The following is a 13785-nucleotide window of genomic DNA, read 5'->3' on the forward strand; positions in this document are numbered from 1 at the left end:
AGAAAGCTGTCCAGTCTTATCAGAAACCAACCATTTTCCTTGAGAGATGGGTTTCATCTTTTAATAGATCTCACTGCTTGGAAGCAGTCCATTGCATTACATTTTCCTATTGTTCAGATCCATCCTTCTTAGACCCTGCTGGATTGTGCTAAACAAGCCGTTCCTCTCCTTGCAGCTTTGAATACATAAACACATTTTCCTTCTATTCAGGCTAAATCTTCCCCTTCTTAATTGCTTGCAATTACTTATAGTAACTGTAGGCATGACAGAGTTCAAGCATACATTACCTCTTTGCAGTTTCTGATACATCAGTTCCCCAAATCAATTTTCTCCTGGTTTTCAAGGTCAGTCCTTTCCATCCTGGTAATAGGTTTCTAAAAGCACTTTTTCAGATGTGGTCACAGCATACTCATATATAGAGCCACTGCCTCCTCCTCATTTTCAGAGCTGCTAATGCAGCTTAGTATTGTTTGGCCTTTTTTACATCATGTCTAGACAAACTGTTGTCTGATTCCCCAGCCATGTTCACTCCTAGGTCAGTCATCTTCCAAGTGTCTCTTCCTGCACATCTGCAGCTCCCTCAAGTTTTCCTAGTATAAATTGCTGTCTAGATTTTGAACTTCTGTGGGTTCTTTGTCCTGACTGCTGTTCAGAAGGTGTTGCCTCAGCTTCCCACACCTTCCCCCATTTGTCATCCGCTCTATATTAGTATAATGAGGCCCCTTTTCAAGTTATTTCCTGAAATACTGAATAGGGCTGATACCTGACATCATCCCCTCCCCTTTGTTATTACAGCTGATAGCACTAACTGAAAAGGGGTATTTTACATTAACTTACACTTAGAGTTGCTTGAAAATCTGCCAGTTCACATCACAATAAATTCAGCCAACGTGCACCACAACTCACTAGAGAGGGTGAATGTTACTCCATTGCAGACAAAGGGAGACAGATCATTCCAGACTCACCTGCAGGTCAATACCACGTCAGTAGCTTCACCAGCCTGTGTTTGGAAACAGACAGAATATTCAGGTTACATTTGCAAGGACATGGATGAGGGAGCCAGGAGATGATAATGCCTCTCCGTTCCTCAGCAATTCCTCACCTGTATCACTCAGGGTAGTACACCTCAAACCAGAGAGCTGGAGGGAAAGCAGAGAAAATAGATACAAAATGAGTGGAGGAATGGAGTTCAGAGGAAAACCTGGCAGTTCAATTTGTGGCGTTTGGCTCAGGGAAAGGTGAAAGAAAACTTTTCTGCCAGGCTCTGAAAACATCAGACAGCAAAATCTAGAGAGCTGTCTAAGGAGATATAAAAGAGGAAAGGACGAGGCCAAGAGAGAGATATCACAGACAGCGTAACTGAAAAGTATATTATTCCTAGGAGAGATCACAGAAGGACAGTGGAGGCCACCAAGCAAACAGCAGAGCTGATGCTTGCATTGGCAGGAGGAGCAGCTGAATCCCATCATAGATCTCCTCCACATCTAGCACTTCTGATGATACGAAATCAATGCAGAGGTTGCTGCTAAGTGGCCCAAGATATATGAATGTGAAATTGTGGCTATAAAACCTTAGGGAACGCATGGAAAGGAGCCACCATGCAGAGCAGAGGAATAATGAAATCTTCTGCATTGGCCTTAGAGATGTCAGTCTTTCTTGCTGGTGCATTAGGTGTGTTAGAACAAGAAAGAAGACAGCCTAAAGTGAAGTATTCCTCTTTCCCTTCAGCCTTCACAGCACTACACAGTGCAGAGGCAGTAGCTGCCTGTCAGGGACCACCAGTTCTTCCCTTCCCTTTTCTCCCTGCCTAGCCTGCACAACAATTTCTGTGTTCGGCAGGGGTGGACGATGGTGCTGACATTCCACGGGAGCTGGTCGTGGGGATCTATGAGAGGATCCAGCAGAAAGAGCTAAAATCCAATGAGGACCATGTGACTTATGTCACCAAAGTGGAGAAGTCCATAGTTGGAATGAAAACGGTGAGTCACCTACAGCCTTCCTGGTACCCACTCACCCCTCTGACCCTTCCTCCCTCCCTGCCTTCTTTTCTGCCTTTTTCCTCTATGCCTCTACTCTTCTTCTGTAATGCTTTCCGTGCTTGTCTTGATGGATTCACTCCTTTTTCTCCAAACACTTTCTTCCTCTCTGTCTCATTCTTTCCTAATTTTGGGGGATCTTCTCAGCCACAGTTTATAGTATCTGGTGCAGTAATTGTTTGCCCAAGAATCACACAGGTCCTGCCTGCCAATGCGCGTCCTGCCTGCCAATGCTCCAGTGACAGCTCTGCAGTGTTTCAAACTTTCAGACCTTGTGAGGGTGTAGGAAGAGGAAGGCAAAGTGATAGAAAACAATTTCACCCATCTGTCTCTAAAGAGTTCCCTAAGGATGCTGGAGTTAAGAGACCCTCAAATGCAGAGACAGCTTCTTTAACAGCAACTGAGGTGTAATGCAAAAACATATATACTGTTCACCCAAAAGGAGCAGAATAATTTCTCAAAGCCCATGAAACCTTCAGATGTCCAGTGGATTGAGAGGTTGAGCAGTCACCTACTGATTGGAAGCCTCAAGTGTAGAAAGATAGGATGTGTGAGCAAGAGGGATTGCCTATAGCCTGTCCCACTCCTCAGATTTATCCAGATCACAAAGGTGTAGCTCTCTGCTACTGCACCAGCAGGAAAAGTGATGGTGAGGAGTGGTGGTGAGGGTGTGCAGAATTGTTTTGTGCTGCTGTCACTGGGCAGGGTTGCACCAGCTGAAGGTGGGGGAGACCCACGGTGGCACCTCCCTCAGCCTCTGCATTCTCCTGTGGGTCTTATGCAGGTGCTGTCCGTGCCCCATCGACGCCTGGTCTGCTGCAGCCGCTTATACGAAGTGACTGATGTGAACAAAGTGCAGAAGCAGGCAGCTCACCAGAGGGAAGTTTTTCTCTTCAATGACCTGCTGGTGGTGAGTGGTGTTTAGGCACTGCAGTGATAAAACTTCCCCCTGTTTCTATAAAGAAACCTAAAAGCAGTCCACAACATCCATTTTCCCCCTGTCCTAAGGACAGACCATCTCCTGGTCTGTCGATACTGTAAGACACAGCTCTGGATCCTTCACTGTTAAAAGCCTACTAAATCTAAACCTCTTCTAACCCTTTAAAAACAAACTGTCACATCCCACAGCCATCCCAGCAATGTCACTGCTCTCTCTCATGCCTTTGCCAGCAGGAAGATTCAGGAGGATTCATTTCATTTCTTTCTCTGTTTGTACCATAGTAGACAGAGCCCTCCCATGCGCTTTAAAACTTCCCTGCCAGGCACTTTAAGACCACTGCCTTCTAACATTGCAAAGGCTGCAGGAACTAGATATCACTTACTGGAGCCCCAAATGTGTACAGTACTTTTAAAACTTGCAGCTGAGTTCAGACAGATAAAAGAGAGGGCAGAGTTACACTGAGACTGAGAAGAGGCCAAACAAGATGGGAGTTCTGCTGAATTTAATGGCAAAATGAAACTGTAGATGTGGCAAATGTAAGGCTAACCCCAAGACCTTTTGTAGGGGCAGAGGACAAGAGAACTTCCCCACCAATTCCCTTGCATTGGTTTGTACAGTTGTGAAGCTGGGGAGAGGGTCTGCTCCTTGCTATCTGATAAATCAGGTCTGTAAGAGCTAGTGCTGAGGGAATGAGGGCAGCACAGCATTCACATATGCTCTTGTTCCCAGCTCTAAGGTATTTCTGACAGGCTTCCTTTCGCCTTTTGATCTGGCAATCTCTGTGAAGAGAATTACCCTTGCAAAGTCAGAAATGTGGGCATCAGAAAGCCAGCCCCTCTGGGAGACAGGGAGCTGCGTGGGCCCCAGGGCTATCTATGCATGCTGAATTTCAGAAGTGTTATTACAAGTGCAGTATGCCAGGCAGCTTTCTGGGCAATGAGCCTGTCACTCACCCAGTGTTACTCCTATGCAGAATTAACAGAGCTTGCAGAAAGCTTTCTTACTTTGAGCAGGTTGCATTGTTCTTGCCTCACTCTTCACCAGTACCCTGCCCAATGATGCATCTCTCCCTCCAACAGATCCTCAAGCTGTGCCCCAAGAAGAAAAGCTCCTCAACGTACACATTTTGCAAGTCGGTTGGCCTGCTAGGGATGCAGTTCCATCTCTTTGAGAATGAATGTAAGTCCATTGCTCATGGGTTGCCTGGAGGGGTTTGGCAGGGAAAAGGAGTAGGAGAGAGGGGGCTGTATCAGTCAGTGTGAGTTTGCATCAGAAGAGAGATTCTATCACGGTTTAAAGTAGGGGGGAGAAAACTGAGGCTTAGTGCTGAGGAGATGACTGTGCAGGTACAGTGTGATCAGAAGAGCCTCCTGCTAACTCTCAATAGGTCTGAGCTCCTGCAGAAGGGATGAACTAAAGTTTATTGAAAGACCTGTCTGTCATGGTGGCGGGGAGAGCACTAGTGGGAAGAAATGAAGGAGTCAATCTCTAGATACATCTCGGTGAGCTCTTAGGAGCCAACTGTAGGTGGAGAACCTCACTGACAAAACTGCTGCTTCCAACTTTATCCCCTCTCCCCAAAGTCACAACTCTCACCTCTACGTTTGACATTGATAAAGGTTCAGGTGCTGCTGTTGCCTCCCCGCACTGTGCCATGCTGTGCTGTGCTGAAAGCTTCCCAAGACAGAAGCAGAGTCCTTGGAACAGCACCCACCAAAGCATGGCGAGAGGCCAGCCCTAGTCAGCCTGACCTTGATGGACTGGGAATAGAGCCATGATGTGTCATGATTGAAGCTAGTTGTGTGGTGGAGGAGTTCCAGAAACAGGCAGGCTTCCTGCTGGTGCAGGCAGAGGGGCTGAGGAGTTTGTGAGGAGCTGTAGAACATGCAGCAAGGAAGGAAGACTGTAGCAGCTCTGTGACTATACAAAGTATTTTACATCTTCCCTCTACCTTATTGGCAGCACAAGTTGTTCTCTTAGCACCATATCCTCTGCAGCCTGCAGAGTCTCTCACATCCCTGTGTGTACAAGAGTCATTTATAACTGGGCATCCCTGGGCACCACCATAGCAGGGATCAGCTTTCAGGGGTATCATGACTATACTGGGAATGCCCAAGGAACTTCTGGCAAAGGCATCCTGTGATGTATCCCCTGCAGGGACAGAAAAGCAGATGTCCCAAAGAGCTTGTCACAGGTCAAAGAGACGCAGGGTGGGAAAAGGGTCCTCAGACACAAACCAGGGGAGCTGAGGGCTGGCAGCAAATAGCAGGTTGGTCCTGTGGCTAGTGTGGTAAAGATTGATAAAGGAAGAGCATGTGGAAAGTAGGCAGTGGAGGAGGAGAGAAAGCAGGACAGCAGAAGAAAGAAATTAAATCTGGAGAAAGGTGAGAGGGAAGGAGAAAATGGATTGAAACCACTGGCCATTGAGCGAAAGGTAGAGGAAGTCCAGTCGCAAGTGTAGCAAGTTCTCTGCATGCTCTTGTTCTCCTGCTTCTGTTGGCTGAGTCTCCAGCCACCACCTCCCTGCACCCAACCTGGTTTTTAAAACACAAGGCCTTTTTCTTTGATGTTTCACTCTCCAGGCATATCCTTTCATTTACATTCCCACGTGTTTTGCGTGCTGGGGAGTGCTAAGCAGAGACCTACAAACCCACATCTTTACCGTTCTCTCTGCATAGCACAATGAATTCCCCACCCATGCTGTGCTAACGCCCCTGACATGTTCTCTGATGATGGAAGCAGAGACTGGGGAGAAGTCCTGCCTCTGTGGGTGTTAATGGATGTTCTGGCTTATGACTCCAGGAGCCAACTTCTCCTGCTGCATCTCACACAGGAGAAGTGCTGTTGGCCTCCAATACATACTCTTTACTCCTCCACAGATTTAGAAGGGCTTTACAGTTCTGCCTCTGAGCTCAGGCTCCTAGAGCCAGTGTTGCATAAGTGTAACTAAGAGCTGTTTTGGGCAGTTCTGTGGTGCTGGTGGCACTTGCCTTACTGCTGCAAGCTGGCTATTCTGTTCCCTTGGAAGGCTGCAATGTTGCAGGCTCTCAGTCTGCAGTGGGACAAACTCTAGGTGTGCCATTCCCTTGGACTCATGTTGGAAACTCTGTCTTGCAGGGGTACCAAAGCAATCAAATACTCCAGCAAGAATGCTTAACACCACTTAATTTTTCTGACACACCTTTTTTTACAGATTACCCCCATGGCATCACACTGGTGACTCCAGTTTCAGGCTCAGAGAAGAAACAGGTACTACACTTCTGTGCTCTGGGTGCTGAGGAAATGCAGAAGTTTGTGGAAGACCTCAAAGAGTCGATAGCAGAAGTGACAGAGCTGGAGCAGATACGAATTGAATGTAAGGGCCTCTAACACAATTCACACTCCAATGCCATCACACTGCATGTGTCTACAAGGGAGAAAGGGTAAAGGAAACGCGTTCTTCAGGAACACGGGGAAAGAGGATGAGTAGCACAAGTCTGCACAGGACTTGTGTTCATCGATAATGTGAAAAAGCAGTCAGGCTTTGTGACCACCCACCAGCAGGAGAAATGGAACAACTACTTACGATGCTTATGAAACAGGGTGAATGATGCAGTGGCTTAGAATAGTGAATCTTTCAGACCCAGAAGACTCTTCTCCATTCCATACTCCTTTGACTATGCAAATATGGTCACTAGGTAGCTGAAAAGTATGAGACAGGTCTGGTAGCCTTAGCAGAGTTGTCCTTCAGTCCAGGAATGTCTAGGGGACATGCAGTCTGTACTGTGTCTCTCTGTGGTCTGTCCTACACAGATCAGATATTCATGTAGCCTTCAGTGGCCTTTCCATGAATAAACTGGTGAGTCAAAGTAGCTCAGCATCAGTGGTCTCATCTGTGCAACCTATTCATTATAAATGCAGGTCATACATAGAGGGCTGTGTGGAGATATGTAAGTTCCTCCACGTCAAGTCCTCTCCAGTTTCTGTTTTTTTTTTCTTGGCTGTTCCTCTCTTCTTCCCTTCTTGACACTCTCTTGTAATATTCTTGCATTAATTCTCCTTACTGACTTCCCATATTGCTCCTTCAATATGCTGGTGTCCTCTCCATTCTTGTAAGCTTTTGTATATCTGTCTTGCAGGGGAGCTGGAGAAACAGCAAGGGGCAAAGACTCTCTCATTAAGGACCAATGGAGCCCAGATGGAATTGCAGTCTAAGCAAGGCTCACCAACAGGTAAGAGGACACCCAGCTTCTCATGGTTAAGCAGTGGTGCCTTTGCAAATGTGTTTTCATTGATTCCTGTGAGAATAACTGCAAAAAGAAATTTCAGCTTTGTATCCTTTAGCCTTGGGCAAATAGTGGAAATACGAGAAATAGTGGAAATATGTGCATTCTTCAAATACCCTAGAAAAGCCATTAAAGCCTCATTACCCAGTCTGTAGCTGTAACATCTAGCAAAGAGGCTTTATTGGTGGAGCATAGGTAACTGCTGAAGAACCTGAGACGCTTTTTCTTCCCTGAACTGATGCAACACAGTAACTGCATTATTGACTTCCTCCAGCCTCTATACCAACACTTTGGACCAGCCTCTTTCTATCACAAGCTTTGTGTCCATTCGTGCCCTGGCTTTTATGCCAGCAAAAAGCAAGTGCAGAGGCGAGTGGCTACCAACTCACTGGAATGGCACTGAGATCAGGACCTAAGGAGAGAATCCGGAAGGGGCCTCCTCTGACCCCACTAAGCAGCTATGAGGTTGCAAGAGGGTCTGGATTTGTTTATGCAGTCAAGAGCCTTGTTTTGGCCATGCACCTCTACTTTTAGCTTTCCAGTGCACAGTATGAGGGCCAGTACAGACCTCATGAGTGAGATTTGTTGTTTTCTTTCAAAGGCAAGAAGGATTTGGGAGAGAAGGTCTCGGACAGCACAGTGGAGGTAAGTAGAGTGCAGAGCAGCTGAGGTAAGTAATTCTCTCTCACTTCAGCTCTTCTCACATTCTCTGTTGTTTCTTTTCTCAGGTTTTAATCAATGCCTCCCCAGCCAGACTGACAATTTTACCAATTTCCAGAGATACAATTAAAAGTTACTGCTAGGACGGGTAATACAACTTTCAAATCCAAACTAAACTTCAAAGCATTTTCAATCCGTTTTTATAACTGTAACATCCCTCATGGACCAAGCTCCCAAACGCTGTAGACTAACCTACCCCACTGCTTTTGGGGAGACTGAGAACCCCACTAAAGACTTCTCTGACATGCTAACTCCATGAAGCATCACATGCAAATTCCCCGCAGCCCAGCTTTCCTGCACAATCTCTGCAGCTCTCTCTCTCCATCCCCCCTTGTAGGGGATTAAGCATGGCCTTTGTATACCAGAGACTTTCCCTAGAGCTTCAGCTTCCTAGGCAGGGAGCTTGGCTGTCCAGTGTACTTCTACCTTCGCAGGGATGTCTAGCATCCAGTGGGTTGCCTGTTTCTTCACAGACACCCATACTTCCATTGCCTGTGAGGAAACAGGAAAATGTGATCTTCACAGCTGAAAATCTTGTCTATTGCTTCCTACTCTCTCCCTGTCTGGAATATGACCGTTGTCCTGAATTTGCCCTTTTCCAGGGTAGTTCTTTTCTCTCTTGTTATAGTATATTCACTTGAAGATTTCAGCTTCTCTGTGGGGAGGGGGTGCTGCTTCTTTTCCCTGAAGAGCACCCCACTTCCTTGCAGACACCCCCTTCCTGGGGAAGGTGCCTCTACCAGCCAATTTCCTATTCCTGTTGGGAGGAGTGTTTCCTTGTGGCGAATGGCTTCCATGTATCCTAATGTCAGTAGCGCATTGTGGCCCAGCAACCAGTTTTTCCTATGGGACAGTCCACTGCCTGTATAAATATCAACACAATATTATGTCCTGCTGTACAGTGACTCTGAGCAACCTCCATGCTTTTTCCAGCATGGTGGGAAGCTTGGCCACTCCACAGCTTCTCCTTCCCCGTTGTTGGCATGGCTGCCCAACGTGCCAGACCACCAGGGCACCCCCGCTGTCTCATCTGCCTGTCTGCTGTACCCCTGCCTAACTGGAAGTGCCATGCAAACCTGCAGGTACTAGTTTCCTACCAGGGTTTGTCACTTGGCTGACATTCTGTTTTGAGCCGGCAACTTTGCTCTGACTCGGGGTTTCCATCAGCCCATACCCTTGCCAGGAGGAACTACAACTTCATCCACCGTTTGGGAAGCACCATTTTCCTTCTGTGCTTCCCCCTCTAGGGACCTCCAGTCCAGTCCAGCTCCTCCTTTTCAAACTGGGCTCAGTGAGCTCCCTCATGTGACTCCATTATCAATCTGTGAGGACCCTGATGACCTCCTACTCCCCTTCCCCCTTCCAGCTGCCCAAGCAATACTCTGCCAGCAGAGGAGCATTTCCATTTCTTTGAGATTATCTAATCTGCTGCCATTTCATCATGAATTTCTTTTATCATTGTATGAGCTAGACGGGCATTTTTTCCTTTCCTTTTTCCTTTTATTTTTTTTGAAAATCATTTCCTTTCACTGACAAACCATCAAATGGTTCGGAGGGAGCTGCCGTTTGCTAGAGAATGTCAGGTTTCTGCTTTTTCCTTTGTAAACAGATTAGCCAGTCAGGTGGTGTACCTTCCGACTGAGAAAGGCAGGGAGCTGGGAAAGGCTTGAGGCTCTCTGTCTGCCCCTATCTCAGATTCAGCTACTGTCATATTGCTGAAACGCACAACCTTTATTATCTGAAGCCTCGCTGTCTGGTTCCCCTCTCCTTTTTGCTGGTGGGGACAAGGGCATGACCTCCAAGGTCTGTTCATTACCATGAGAATTCATGGACCTAGAGTTGATTTGCGTTCCCTGTACTGTTTGGACAATCAAAATTGCACTGGTTTTGGGAACGCCGGCCCTGATGCCTTTGACACGATGGAAAGGACAGGGGCGCTTAGGCCTAGATGGGGATGATGGGGCTACTGGGGAGTTCTGCGCAGCCGGGGGTTGTGTCTGTTCTGGTTTGGTTTTGGAGGGAGGGTTTAATGCACGTGAGGCCAACTGGTGGTGGGGGCTCAGGGCAGCCAGTAGCAGCAGATGGGAAAAGTCTTGTAACATTTAATGCTTCTTTGGCTGTTTCTAAACTAGGTGTCAATTCACAACAGGCTTCAAACGTACCAGCACAACTCCGCCCTGGGGCCCGAGAGTGGAATGCAGCCCACCACGCATCTTAACATGCCACAGGAGCGGCTGGAGACAGCACTGGTGCCCTCGCACCCCGCCTCGGCGGGGACACTTGTACAGTGCCAGCAGATTGTCAAAGTCATTGTCCTGGACAAGCCGTGCCTCGCTCGGATGGAGCCGGCCCTCAACCAGACTCTGACACGCTACGTCACCTCTGATTCCTGCACCTCCACCCCCTGGCGCAGTGTGGGCAGTGGGCTCCCGGGGACCCCCATGAAGCTGGTCCATCAGCCTCCCCTCCCACCTCCACCACCTCCCTACAACCACCCTCACCAGTATTGCCCCCCAGGCTCCCTGCTTCAGAGGCGCAGGTACTCCAGTGGCTCGCGCAGCCTCGTGTAGCCACACCACCAGCACCAGAACAGCACAGACTTCCCTGCTTCCCTTCCCCACTGCCCCCTGGGGACCCTTTCTGCCTACAGAGATCTAGTTTGTGATTTATTTTTTAGTAAAAGAAGAAAAGAAGAAAAAAAAGTCAAAAAAACAGCCGACTGACCTAACTCTTGCCCTGCCTCCCCTCAAGGTGATGCTAATTGTGAGGAGCCATCTGTAGAAACTGCCAACCTACATGCTCACACATCCTCACACCCTGCCAGCCCCGCTGGCCTCCTGTGCTCGTGCCATTCCCTTGTAGCACTTTGCTGCCCTGTTCCTGAGAGGCTTGATGACCTGCTGCCTTCTAAGCACTGTGTCTTCCATTTGCTACTCCTCGACCTCCCCCCGCCTTGCATTAACCCGGCCATAGGTTTGTACCTACCCCAAAACTGTGCCAGCCTCGGAGAGAAATGGACCCACCTGTGCCAAGGACCAGCCTTGGGGCACTCCTGGGGATGGAGTCCCCCCTGCCACCACTGCTGCCACCTGCTAAGCTGGAGCTGAGAACTTGTACCACTTGCTACGCTTTCTTCTCATCGCTCTTCAAATACTCGATCCTCGCAGCAGCCGGTTCCAAGCAAAGGAGTGCACGAGTGGAAGAAAGCTCAAGAGGAGGAGAGACTGTCCTGAGCTGCAGTGCGACACGAAGATGGCCTCACTCTGAACACCAAAACTCTTTCTGTTGTTATATTGGAGCATTGTACCAGAGACCTCTGCTGAGACCTAGCAGACCTCATCACATGTAAATACACCTGTATGGTAGCGTATGTATGGCGCATGCTTACTAAAGGAAACACCAAGCAGTTCTGAGGGAGCAGAAGGGATGAAGTCTAGGGATCTTTCCTGGGATGGTTGAGTACTTTTCCAAAGAGATGGCACCAAGAGGTGCCCTCCCACCTCAACACACACACACACACACACACACACACACACACACACACAAAGATTGTCTCTCTAGCATGAAACAGAGCCACTTCTGCTTTCCTCCTTCTGGCTGGTTTTGTGTTTCCTGCCCACCTGCTTTTTTCTATTCTGAAAGCAAAGCCAAGTGTTTTGTTCACTTTCTGGGGTAGATGTTCCCTCCTGCATTAGAGGAAAGGGGCTTTTTGGAGACCACTCATGTGAGATCCCGTCTATGCTCTTTCCCCCATCAGCCCTTCCTATAGGAAAGCTGCCCTGATACCAAACTCCAAGGCCTTTTCTCTTCTCTCCCTCCCTATCCTTCCCTCTCCCAGCTTCAAAGTAAGGGAATGGGTAGATCCTGAGATAGAGACGACAGCTCTGCTTTACTGGGGACATTGATGTGAAGGAAGACGGCATTAAAAATGGGCTGTGGATGTATTTTTAGGAAGCAGTAGGGAGGGGAAGTTATTAATTATCTTAAAGGCTTTGGTCTTACTCATTCACTCGATTTCCCTTTGAGGCTTAGGAAGATCAACTTTAGGATTTTAAAATAGGACAGAATGCCTTTTAGGGCCTTTATTTTTATGTCATTTTAAGAGGGAAAGAAAGAAATGTTCTTCCTTCCTGTGCCAGGCTGAGATGTGAGCACTGAGTGCTGATGACAGCCGTTGGGTGAGGAGTGGCAGGAGTTTTTGGCAATGGTGGGGATGTGCAGAATGTCAGGAAAGGGGAGCAGTGAATACAGATGCAGGAGACTCTTTTTTACCTTGCAGGGTAAAATTCGCAAAGCGATTTCCATAGGGATTGCACCAGTATGCTCACCTCTGGTGCTATTGCCGGTGACAAAACCCTCAGTGCTTCAGGGACTGGCTCCCCTCAGTGCCCTTTGGATGTCTTCTGGCCCTGCTGAAATGTTAGATGAAAGAGTTCATATATTTAACCTGGACATAAGCCCAGCTGGGGTTAGGGAAGTGGACAGGGGCTGGGGTGGAGGGTTCCCTGTGCTTGGCCAGCTCTCCAGGGCAGGAGCCTGCTCTCTTCCAGGTCCCCTTATTTCTGGGCCTGACCCAGGTGTGCCAGCAGGTCTAAGTTGTTTTCTTAGCTGTGTGGAGCAGGGCACTAGGCTACTGCTTTTATAAGCAATAGCAAATGAACTGAAAAGGAACAGGCACAGGGAGCAGGGCAGAAGCATAAGACAGACAAAAATGTAAGAAAAGCCTGAACAAAAGTCCAGTCTCCTTCCAGACCAGAGCAGCTTTCTTCCATCCAGCCCCTCAGGGCAGTGAGGATGCTCCGCATCCCACATCCCGGCCCAGGGAGAGGTCCTCATCCCAGCCAGGGCTCAGCCCCTCACTCCAGCCAGATGTGAGGCACAGCTGGCGTGATCTGCTGCTGGCTCCCTCCAGGGTGCCACACCATCTCATCACGCAGCCCAGATCTCATCTGACCTACCCAAAGCTTCCTGGGAAGTCATACGTGTGGCATCTGCTGTTGTCCAGTCAATGTAGCGTATAGCTGCCATTTTATTTTGCTCACTGCTGCAGTGGAAGGGGTGGTATGCAGGAGGAGATTTATAATAAGGTAGCATTATGACACTTTCTTTCTATGGCTGACACCGCCCTCCCTTCTTGGTGGTTACTTCACTGCCTGAGAGGAATGGCAGTCCTTGTTTGTTTGTTTTTTCCAAGAGTGCAGCAAGGCACTGAATGTCTGTGTGAGTGTGTTAAAATAAATAAATTAGATTTTACTTGACATTTAACACAAAGTGACAACAACAGAACCTGAAGGTACTTGATGAAATAATTTTTTTAGATAAAATATTTATAACAATGCCTATGAAGTTCCTACAAGAGAGGTTTGCTGCTTTAATAATTGATTGGGAGAGCTGAAAGAATTTAAGGGAGAAATAAGGAAGCTTCAATGAGACTCCCTTCTATGTGTTGGGTGAAGGGTGCAAGCGAGTTAAATGAAGTGCCAAGGTACCTGAGGCACAGCAGTCTCTCAGGGCAAGTTGGCTCCATTTCCCTGACCTTGCAAAGGCTAATGCTGGCCTTGAGCTTTGGACAGAGAAGCAAACGTAGATAACACTTGCTGTCTTCTAGCCTGCTGGCTACAACGTCTTCTGTTGGGTTCAGCTAGAGAGACACCAAACTACTCTATTCCAGGTTGTCGTGCAACAGGCTGCTCTAAATTCTACTGTGTAGCTGAGCCCTTCGGACTTCACTTCTAAGTATGGATTCTTTTTTTCCTTTGAAGGTTGGTCTCGAAGGATGACAAGCACTTTAAAGCATGTCTACACCTCATCTGATCTATTGTAC

The 13785-nt window shown here is 47.9% G+C and overlaps 1 protein-coding gene across 5 annotated transcripts in view; it reads left to right on the plus strand.

Moving 5' to 3' along the window:
• IQSEC3 (IQ motif and Sec7 domain ArfGEF 3) overlaps positions 1–11331 on the plus strand; it is a 97954-nt gene extending 86623 nt beyond the window's left edge. For 2 of the 5 annotated variants that reach the window (XM_062616572.1, XM_062616576.1), the window contains 7 exons: positions 1840–1979; positions 2821–2946; positions 4056–4155; positions 6170–6331; positions 7095–7187; positions 7843–7886; positions 10094–11331. In XM_062616572.1, coding sequence (XP_062472556.1) covers positions 1840–1979; positions 2821–2946; positions 4056–4155; positions 6170–6331; positions 7095–7187; positions 7843–7886; positions 10094–10531 — 1103 coding nt within the window. In that variant the 3' untranslated portion in view covers positions 10532–11331. Of the gene's footprint in view, positions 1–1839; positions 1980–2820; positions 2947–4055; positions 4156–6169; positions 6332–7094; positions 7188–7842; positions 7887–7969; positions 8050–10093 lie in introns of all 5 variants that reach the window. The other 3 variants (XM_062616573.1, XM_062616574.1, XM_062616575.1) reach the window with 3 other exon arrangements.
• Positions 11332–13785: the final 2454 nt, after the last annotated feature.

Source organism: Pezoporus occidentalis, unplaced genomic scaffold, assembly GCF_034315485.1.
Source record: "Pezoporus occidentalis ecotype Australia unplaced genomic scaffold, CSIRO_AGI_Poc_V1 ctg19, whole genome shotgun sequence".
Taxonomy (NCBI): domain Eukaryota; kingdom Metazoa; phylum Chordata; class Aves; order Psittaciformes; family Psittacidae; genus Pezoporus; species Pezoporus occidentalis.